General features: G+C 36.1%; 1 protein-coding gene across 1 annotated transcript in view; it reads right to left on the reverse strand.

The window, feature by feature from the left end:
* Positions 1-11,600, reverse strand: part of LOC107678919 (astrotactin-1-like) — a gene marked incomplete at its 5' end in the record, with an annotated part of 189,441 nt that overhangs the window by 111,351 nt on the left and 66,490 nt on the right. Inside the window, one exon of the mRNA XM_016474321.1 lies at positions 5,883-6,033. Within this exon, the coding sequence (XP_016329807.1) occupies positions 5,883-6,033 (151 nt within the window). The remainder of the gene's footprint in view (positions 1-5,882; positions 6,034-11,600) is intronic.

Here is an 11,600-nt window from a genome sequence, read left to right on the forward strand (position 1 = left end):
TATGCGCTGCATCTGCTGCCTACTTATACTCACGCTGTGATCAGCAGCAGCTGGATGCAATAATCGCATGCCAATGTGCATTGGCTCGTTTAGTTTACACTCGAAGTAGATTGGTCCCTCTAAGCGAGATCCCAATTCGTCGGTCATCCGACGTGACGTCGGGAGTGACCGACTGAAAGGGAACAAAGGAGACAGAACAATTGGCAGATGTCTATACATTTTTTTTCATGTAAGAAAAGGAAAATCCCCCCAAAATGTAATTGTTGCAGATAAAAACAGCTGTAATATTGTTCTAAACATGAAACCACAGACATATTGTTGATATAACATAGACAGACTTGCACTGCATCGGTAAATTTGAAAACTGGCATGAACAGTTGCTATAGAAACATGAGATCACACACGCACGCACACATACGCACAGACACACACACACATCTGGTTTTTATCCTTGCGGGGGCTCTCCATAGACGTAATGGTTTTTATACTGTACAAATCATATATTCTATCGCCCTACCCCAACCCTACACCTAAACCTATCCCACACAGAAAACTTTCTGCATTTTTACATTTCTCAAAAAACAAAAAAACTCATTCTGTATGATTTATAAGCTTGTTTCCCCATGGGGACCTCAATTTAGGTCCCCACGGTGGCATGAGTCCCCATGAGTCAGTGTGTATTCTAGTTTAAGTCCCCAGCGGGATAGAAAAGCATGTGCACACACACACACACAAACACACACACACACACACAAACACACACACACACACACAAACACACACACACAGAAGATAATTCAACATTAACTGGGCTGAATTGTGCCAATGTGGAAAACTGGCAAGTGCTTTGTTTCTTGCCACATAAACCCATGCAGAAAACCACAAGGGATCAGATTTACTGACATACTTTTTAAAACGTCCATCGTTGGAATGTGTTATTTTCAAGTGTTATTTTCACCCTGATAATAAAACAATAGATTTCCATTATTCTAAACAGTTTTGCACTGCATGCTGACTGTTACAGCAATCAGCAAATCAGTGTAATTACAATTTATCACGCTTTAATTAAATAAAAAAAATTGTAAATCATACCAGTTTTCAGAGAGCCACAACTACTGCAACAACTACTGTACTAGTAACACTACAATAAATTAATTAAAAAGTTAACAAATTATTAAACAAATTAGTGTTCTTCCTGATGAGTTTTCTGCAAATAGAATATTTTTCTTCTTATTCAGTATGCCAATGGTCAGTCTGACAGTCTAATTCGCTGCATTAGCATGGCCAAGTATTCCTGTTGGCCTAGACTGTCCCTATATAGCAGATAGTCACAGAGATGGATACAGTCCTTTAAAACCACCTTTTGATCCTGGGAGGAAAAAAAAAACAGTGGCGTTTCCTCCCTGCTGTGCATCTGGATCACTCCTTCCGAGTTTGAACTCAGGAGACCTTTGCCAAGTACTGACTAGGAACTCAGAAGTGCTTTACAGCCAGAACATGATAGGAGACAGAACAGCTTTTGGGGACATTGTGAGCAGGCTGTCAAAGACAGATGGAATGCATCAGTAAAAAAACTGAGAACTCTACGTCCAGTGGATGACCTCAACTTAAACTTGCTCTCAGCAGTCAGGTTTGTAATGTGTCTGTTGTTTACTGTGTTAGTTTTCCTTTGACTTAGTTTTCCTTAGTTGTCTTAATTATGTCATTCTGTTCACCTGTGCTTTATTTATCTCATTAGTCCCAGTGTTTAAATGCAGTGCTGCTTGAAAGTTTGTGAAACATTTAGAATTTTCTATATTTCTGCATAAACATAACCCAAAAGATCATCAAATTTTCACACAATTCCTAAAAGCTGACAAAGAGAACCCAATCAAACAAATGAGATGAAAATCCACCAAATTGAGAATGGTCCACCAACAAAGATCACTAGTAATAGTCTGCGAGGATGCAAAAGACCCCAGGGTAACTTCTAAGCAAGTAAAGGCCTTTCTCACACTGGCTAATGCTAATGTTCATGAGTCCATCTACAGGAGAACACTAAACAACCATGGTGTTGCAAGGAGAAAACCACAGCTCTCCAAAAAGAACATTGTTGCCCACCTGCAGTTTGCTAAAGATCATGTGGATAAGCCAGAGGGCTATCAGAGAAATGTTTTGTGGCAAAATAAGACCAAAATAGAACTTTTTGTTTTAAATGACAAGCGTTATGTTTGGAGAAAAGAAGACACTGCATTCCATCATAAGAACCTCATCCCATCTGTGAAAGATGGTTGTGGTAGTATCATGGTTTGGGCCTGTTTTGCTGCATCTGGGCCAGGACGGATTGCCATCACTGATGAAACAATGAATTCTGAATTAGACCAGCAAATTCTAAAGAAAAATGTCAGGACATCTGTCCAAGAACTGAATCTCAAGAGAAAGTGGGTAATGCAACAAGACACCGACCCCAAGTCGTTCTACCAAAGAATGGATAAAGAAGAACAATAAAGTTAATGTTTTAGAATGGCAGAGTCAAAGTCCAGACCTTAATCCAATTGAAATATTGTGAAAGGACCTGAAGAAAGCAGTTCATAGGAGGAAACCCACCAACATCACAGATTTATAATGTAGAATAATATAATAATAATAATCCATCCCTCCATTCTCCAAGTTGCTTATAGGGGTCCTATTTTGCTCTTTTACAAAGTCTTGATTTTGTTTTGGGTAAATAAAATATCTCCTTTTGAAGTGGACTTTGAGCTTTGAAACTTTGCAGATCTTTTTTATGCTCAAAACAGCAACATTACAGACTAACTAAAGTTGAAAAAGTGAAAAAGCATAATAGGACCCCTTTAATAAATATATATTAAAAATACATATACAAAATATTTGGTGTGAAACAAATAATCACAATGGTAGTTAATTATTTTTATTATTATTATTATTATTATTATTATTATTATTATTATTATTATTATTATTAATGAAGAGTTTGGCATTAAATCGCCATAGTGCATATGTGTTAAAATTCATTGCCATTCTGATTTTATACACTACTAACACATACAATCAAATAATTCATTCACATACTGTACCAGCATCTGTCAGCAACATCAAAAAGTCTGTTGAACATGCCTGGCTGGCTCGCTTAGATCTAAAGAGGAGCCAATTTGTTTTTTATGTGGACGGCAGGACGGACGGTGGGCACCCCTCTGTGTCCCACAAAAGCACTCAACACCTAGTGTGCTGGAGGGAAAGGAACTAATTAATCACATCATCATTTAGCGATTATCAGAGTATTTCCAAACTAGTGCACTGTTCCTCTCCCCAGGAGTGCCATACATCAGCTAGACAGAGCAGATCGGAACGAGCCCGCTCACGCAGACTGCGATATTAAAACACAGAAGCAGCAGTAGCACTGCTGTCCTCAGACAAGGTGTTAATTGATTAGGGGGGGAATGAGGCTCTCTGGGGGGCCCGTAGCGAGCTCTTATGATTGGACAGATTGAAGCATCATTTTTATAGATTCAGTCATCTGTTAATTACAAAACATCAAGCTACGGGCTCAACAGAAGGGTGTGTTATGATTAAGAAGAATAGGATGAATTTAGAGTTGAGATTTCTATAAAATACTGAGAAGGCCATAACATCTGTTTCATTACCAGCAGGTTAGGTGCTGTCGGTCCAGCTTTACCTGAAGGAAATATCACTGCTTGCAAAAAGAATATATGAAAAATAGATGCAAGACAGAAGTGATTAATCAATCACAATTCAGTATGCAAATACATGTAAGAAAGAAGACCCAGCAGAATTCAGTGGTGCAATGACCTCATCTGTCAGTCATTTCATGACTCCTCCCCCTCATCCTTTCTTGTCAATCTGCACTGACCTATGAATCCCTCCCCCAAATTATGTTTTGGTTTTAATGCATGCTTGCAAATACTATTAGAAAACATGCTAATGTAATTCTTTTGATTTTGCAGTTACATCACCGTGGGGGCATAAATTCCTCTTTACAATGTATTTACTTTAGCCTCTCATGAGTATAACAAGACACAGAAACGTCTCGGTTACGTATGTAACCCTCGTTCCCTAAAGGAGGGAATGGAGACGTCACGTCGGTGACCGACGAATTGGGATCTCGATTCTTCGGTCACCGACGTGACGTCGAGAGTGACCGACTGAAAGGGAACTCATTAAATTACAGTGTAATGTTTAACATAATCTACAAATATGATTCGAGGGTCATTATAGTCTTGCATAAAAAAACAACAATATAGAAATAAGATATTTACAAATACATTTGCATAAGTAAGATATCTATTTATTAGGACAAAATAAAATATTACATCAGATTGAAAATAACAGATAACTTTATTAACTTTGACATTATTATAGTATGCTAGTCAGCAGTGCACCACACTGTAACCCTTTTTGAACTGCCAACCCTCATTTTGCTCCAATGATTTTTCCACATTGAATACAAAAAAACCATGGTGACCAGTTTTGATCGGTTTATTAAAAATATATACATATATTCAGTCAGGATTTTAACTGTGCACACTAAATAAAAACTAGAATAACAAGTCTTACACTAATTTAAAGAACTGTTAAGTTGGTAAAACACGACAGAACTAAACAAACTACACAAAACTAAACTAAACAACAACAAAGATGCATGATAGCCATTGTCACTCAGTATTCAGAAAATACAACCAATGCAAATATCTCTCAAATGAAACAACACGATGGACAGGAACAGGAACAGTTATCCAATAAGGCTGGTGTTGGACACGTACCTGCACAAACCCTGATTCGCATGTTCATAAACATGAGCAGGAGATCATGAATGAAGTGAGTGTCAGAAAGATGGACGAGACACAGCACTTTTCATAAACCCTGGCTGAAACAATCCTCCAATCAGCAGGGCCAGCCAAACACACTAATCATGGCACATGCCAGAGTGAGAAATCAAACACTTTAAGCGTACCTCAGCCAGATGGTGAGTGAAATCAGAGCCCCTGGCTCATTTCATGGCTGCTTAACAGCCACAAGTGAGGACAAGAGAGTGAGTGTGATGTAAAAGAAAAAGAAATGGAAGAAACAAACACGATTTTTCATGGTAAGTGAAATAAACTCCTTCGGGCAGACAAGGAAGGCCTAACTTATAAAAGTAAATGCTTTTTATAGAAGTTGAGTACAAAAGCGTGTTCTTTCTTCAAATTTGCATAAACATTGTAAAGTTTATGACGATACCGGTTGTTAGATCGAGAAGAAATGGCTTTTTTATCTCTTTTTTGAGTCAATGACAGAATGCAAACAAGTAAACAGAGAAGTCTGCATCAAACGAGAGATAACAAGACAGCTGGAAAAGGTAAGCAAAGAGATGGATTCCAAAAGGTGACAAACAGACAATAAAAAAACTGGAGCTGTCAGATGAATATTAATATATAACATTAACATTAATATTAATATCAATATCAATATTACTGTTTTGCTATAAATATTAATATATTTGCTGTAAATATTAATATTAATCATGTACCAACTTGTACGCAAATTTCATAATATGAGATTTCTACCATTGGAGCAATTGTAATATGAATATAAAACTAACAATATATGGACTTCTAAAGTCAGTTTGTAATGTCTACCAATGATTTACTCATCTGTCACAATTATATATATTAATACCATTGAATTAATGAATCAATTCTCTGCATTTGGGGGCTTTTCTCAACTTATATTAATATATGTGATTAATTAATTAATTTTAATTATTATAATTATTTATTTATTAACAATGTAATTATTTTAATATAATTTAAATTTAATTTAATTTATTTTTAATTTATTTTTATTTTTTTACAGCTCTAAGAATGAGACAGGCAACAACAACTCACCACACAGCCGGTGGAGTCCAGTTTGCGATCAGAGATGCAACGGAAATTTCGGCTGCAGCCTCCATTGTCTTTTGAACAGTCGCGCACCGGGCCAAAAGAGTCGAGCAGCACTTCCAGACTGTCGAAGGACGAAGAAATCATCAGCTCCTCCCTGATGAACAATGATGCATAAAAAACTCAGTTAATAATGGCAGGTCAATACTGCAAACAACCTCTAGCATCTTTAGTCATTATTAGGACAATGCATGATTATAGTCTGCTTGTTTACTATATTAAATTCACTTTACATAAATATATCAAGAACTGGATATCAAAGAGGCAAGTAATGTGAAGTTGAAAATGACTATTGTGTTTTCCCTAAGCTACTATAAATCCAGCTAAAGGGAAAAGCTTTCCAAAACAGCAAAAGTAAACAACAGCACTGATGGCTAAACCTTGAACAGATGGCCTTCCTTGCTCTGACCTTGGTTTTAGCTGTGCTAGAAAATTGTATTGGGTGATATTTATTTTTTCCGTTCTAAAGCACTCGAAACATCCAAATATTTATCTTTACTATGAAATATGAATGGGCAGTGGTCATGATGAAGGAGCAAACCAGTGACCTTTTATTGTCTAATATATTTTAAGAGTGTGAAATCACCAGGCTGCAGGAGAAGTGGAGTGCTGTGATACATGGATTCATAGTTCTGCTACTGTGATATCGGCTTCAAGACAGAAATACTGCCTTTACGTTCCAAGTTTTGTTATGAAGTGGCCAATGATTCTTCTCTCAAAGCCAAGTGGAGACATGGTCTGTCAGTGTTTAAATAAATATGCAAATGACAATCAAATAAGTGCATGTATAAATATCAAAACAAAGAGAGACAGAGAAAAAAAAGCAATTAGATGCTACACTTTCAGATCATGATTAAGTTCTGAAAACTTAAACTGATCATAATAATATTAATAATAATAAAACTATTTTATCATACTTTTTACATTTACTTGTAAAGTAATAAACAATTATATTTTAGTTTCTCATGACCTTTTCCACTTCTCTCCACCATTAGGATTTAACTGTCTATTGTTGCTGCTGTTAGTTTGCTTAATCCTTCAGATTCACAAAACAATCTGTGCTGAAATGTGTCACTTATAATGTTAAGGTCAGAATGAAATGTCTGGGGACATTGTTAAAAATAAAGGATGGAATAAAAGTATCTATCCTGCTAAAAAGATCAAGGATTCCTCATATGGTGTATTTAAAAAGAAATTAATACATTAATACATTTATAAAATTTTTCAGCATTGCACATTTCAGCATCACAGTTGACAATAACCACTGGAGATTCTCAGGAAATGCCCACCTTACTTAATAAAGAACACTGCACAACTCACCTCAGGTTCCCACTCCCACCAATCTTAGCAAAATACTAGGAGTACAAGAGAAGGCAGACCTTTTAAAGCCGTGATTTTATGGTCGTTGGGGGAAGATGTTATCGTAACAAGGCAGAATATATAATGACTTCCGTTCCATGGTAATGAGGGCACTTTGAACAAATTGAGACAAATCTACCTCTGCGAACAAAGCATCTCAATTGGCAGGGCTTAGAACAGAAAGTCTGTGGAAGCTCTAATTAGTAGCTTAACTCCAAATACAAAGCAAGCATTTTCAGACTAGACACTGCAAAAGTGCAGCCTGTTCTTTTCAACAGCGGCAAGTAATTAAAATTAACCTTCACTTAAGACTCTAATAAATAAGGCCTTCCAAGTAATAGAATATTCATTCTGTGACAAATGTGATACATAATACTTTTTAGTCAAAAGCTAAGACACTAATCAGTCATTATCTCTGATACTGTTCTAAAGCCTTCATTGTAACTGAAGATGTTGCACTCAGCTTTGCATAATAATAATAATAATAATAATAATAATTTTGTTAAATTTTGCTTTTGTACAACAGCTCAATAAACAAGTTAATATTGAGTAACTTATATTTTAGACTTATATGTCTTAGTATTGCTTTGTCTGTTTTTCATCCACCAACAAAAATAGTTCCAAAGTCACAGCAGAACTGCTTTGCTTGAATTATTGCTAGTGAATAATCCAATGATTCATGTGTTCCTACAGGAAATAATTCAGTGTTATTAATGAATCATTTCATAGAATGAATCAATGACTCACTAGTCACTCGTTTCATTCCTGAATGAATCACTGTGTTTGAACGAATCGCCTGACTTAATGATTCACCTACTGGTGTAACTATGTAACTATGTAACCTGCAGAAAGAATCAGTTGATGCACATTACTTCGACTGTACATTAGTCTGTCAGTTGTGTCATTGTACATTACATTTTAATTGTAATAAATATATTTTAATCTATGAGACACAATGAAACTGATTCTTAACTTCTGAACTTTAAATTTATTGTATTTTTGTTTTAGACATTTTCAATTTCAAACAATATTTGGCAGGCCCCCTGTGGTCTTGCTGCAGATCACCTATGGTTGTGGACCCCTGGTGAACAATCCTGCTGTAACATAAATGCAATGACGTTCCAAACATCTCCTTTATAGACACCAATACAGAGTCTACATTGTATTCTCTCTAAACTGATTGTTCTGTGCAGTTCCAAGATTGCTTTTCCCTGGATCAGATTATGCTGCTGGGAGTAGAAGCGGTGTACTGGTTCACTTGCACAATGGTAGTGAAATGTGTTTGCTGTGCTTGAAATGAACAAATATTTACTGTGTGATGTACAAAGTCCACAGCTATGGTAATTTTCCAAACAAGCAGGCTCTGACTAGTGCAGGGAATTGCAGTCCACAGACATTCAAAATATCATAAAATCATGTTATTATGCTAATATTTAATTCTCTAAGGAATAATTACAGCTTTAACAGTGTTCAAAGATGATCAGTGCAAGTAATGGTGCTTAAATATATAATTTCCCTCTACTTTCACAAGTAGGCTATGTCAAGTTAATAAATTCTAGACTAAATTCCAACCAATGAGCCAGCCAAATGATTTATTAACTCATATTAACTTTGTTGGAGTTATAAATGTTTTTTTTTTTACTTCAGTAGGGTTAATGGTACCCCTATGTGTTTTACACACTATGACTTAATTAAATAGCCCTTAAATGGGATAGTTCACCCAGAAATTAAAATTCTTTCATCATTTACTTTCATAATTTCATCTCATGTTACAATAGACATGTAGGGATACTTCTTATGTATCCTGCAGAAGAAAATGATGCCATTTTCATATTTGGGTGAATTATCCTTTTAAAGATCAGTCAGTACATTATCTCTTTGATGAATGTTTATTAACATTTTATGAGTTACTTCAAAATATTCCAGTGCTCTGAAAAACACATGGAATTGAGGCAATATTCAGCAAGCCCAGGGCCAAGGGACCACATGGCCTGCCAAATTTTGTACGATGGACCCTGTGAAGCTAGCCACTCTGCGGGAGATCAGTAGGACACACTTAGACCTTTCAAAGGAATAGAAACTAAGATAGAGGAAAGAAAATTTCACTTTCCACCACATATATGTTTTTATGTTTCATATGCTTGTTTTGTTTACTGTGTGGAGACATGCTGATATCGCGTTTGGTCTCATTCTGTATCGCGTATCTTGTCAGTGTCTGCGCTTGCTTGGCCATTTGTTGTGGAAAAAAATACGGAAAGTGTGTTCAAGCGCCAGCAGAAAACAGTGTAAAGAAACACTCTTTGAGAGAAGCAGTCTTTATCAGTGGAAGTTAAAAGCAGCTTAAAAGCGTCTGCTAAATGACTAAATAAATAAAAGAAAGAAAGAAATATATATTGGTATTTATGCATATAGCTAAATAACACCTCCATGAACATGTCTTTAAAAACTAATTTGAGGAAAGACAAAAACAGCCAAATGAACAACAATGGAAACAAACAAGTTCCCTTTCAGTCAGTCACGTTCGACGTTACGTCAGTCGTGACACGCGAGTGTTTTGGAAAACAGCTGGCGTTGGTGTTACGGCATGTCAGCAGGGGTTGCCATCCAGGCTGCTGAAACCTCGGCGAGCTGCAGCTTCCATTCTGCGGTCCCGCCGCGACCTCCCCTGGGCGCTTCTTTTTTTTATTATTTATTTATGTATTTTTTTTTTTCTGAGGATAACAGCAGCATGCTTTATATGTTATTTCCAACTTTATTATTTATTATGAACAAAACCATATCTATAATTTAATTTCCCAAATTAACTTTTTAATTTTACTTCCTTTAAGGCCCTGAGCACTGAAATATTTAAAAGTTCCTTTAAGCACCAGCTACCATGATAATTTATTGTGAGACTAATCACAAGATTAATCAATTTTAGGTTAAAAACAAATTAATCATATCAGCATGTGACCTTTGGCAATGCATTCAATGCCCCTGCGAGGTCTGGATAATGTCAAGCCACATCAATTTTGAGGCTTTACAATAAATAAATAAATAAATATAAAAATACAAGTTACCTCATTTGGTCAGAAACTTTAACGAGTTGCAGTTCAATAAAGAGGCTCAGTGGAATCCTTTGCTAGTAAATCATCCTCATATTTGACAACTCACAAGAAGTGCCAAATGTCAAGTATAGTGTCTAAATTAAATCAATAGATGCTACGCAATTATATTCAATAGTGAAAAGAAGAATCTCAATAGGATTTCTGAAAAAAGATACAACTAAAACGTAAGGATGACATAACTGACACAAGTTATATCTTGACACCAGTGTTTTAGAGCCTTATTTAACTCACAAAGCCTTTACATGTATCACATAATGGCTTTAGTTAAAGACATTGAAAACACAGAAGCTACTTAAAAGTCTGGAACCACAGGCACTGAACAGGCATGTTGCTGTAATTTACTGTAATTATCCAGTCAACCTAAAAACACCCAAGACATCCTAGATCAGTAATCTTTCATTTGTTATGCTCAGTTGCCTAGAGGTAAAAAAGTGGGTCACGAGACCGTTCTGAGTGGGTCACTGGGTACGGCCAAAGAAACAACATCAACAACAAAAAACGTAATTCTTAATGTTTTTCTGATGCGAGTTGATACGTGCACTTGATAGAAAACACTTCACTTATATCAAGTGCATATAATGTCTGTCAGAAACCCACATTTATATATCATTATCTTTCACAATTCCTTGTGAAATATGGCATTAATGAATAATAAAAAAGGAAAATTCATACGGTTCAAAATTCACCTTGGTTACTTTTACTCTCTCAAATAAGCTTTAAAGCACATCCCATAGAAATCAAAAAGATTTACATAAACAGTGCAGTTTTAAAAGTGGTGAAAATGTAATCAATATTGTGACAATGCAGTTTTTCCTATTATGCTCTTTTACAATGTCTTGAATTTGTTTTGGGGGTGTACTAGAACATGCTCTCATGCTTGGTGGTTCGAAAAACGCATTATTTTTTACATAATTTACATTATTACAATACCTTTCTACCCATCATGGCACAAACGGCTCGATTAGTTCCGGGTTTGATGAAGGCCTACCTTACGAAAAACTAAATGTGATGTGATTGGTTAGCTGTCCCAGTGTGTTGTGATTGGCGAACAGCTTAGACGGTGTTTCAGTACTGCCCCGCCCCTTGCCAAAGCAGCAAGTTTAGTTAAGGATGGCGGCAATATTGCCATATCAATTTGAGCTGGATTCAGACCCAGAGAATATTGAACAAGAGGATCGCGCAGAACCTTTGCACGCAC

This window comes from Sinocyclocheilus anshuiensis, unplaced genomic scaffold, assembly GCF_001515605.1.
Source record: "Sinocyclocheilus anshuiensis isolate Anshui unplaced genomic scaffold, SAMN03320099.WGS_v1.1 scaffold1576, whole genome shotgun sequence".
Lineage (NCBI taxonomy): Eukaryota > Metazoa > Chordata > Actinopteri > Cypriniformes > Cyprinidae > Sinocyclocheilus > Sinocyclocheilus anshuiensis.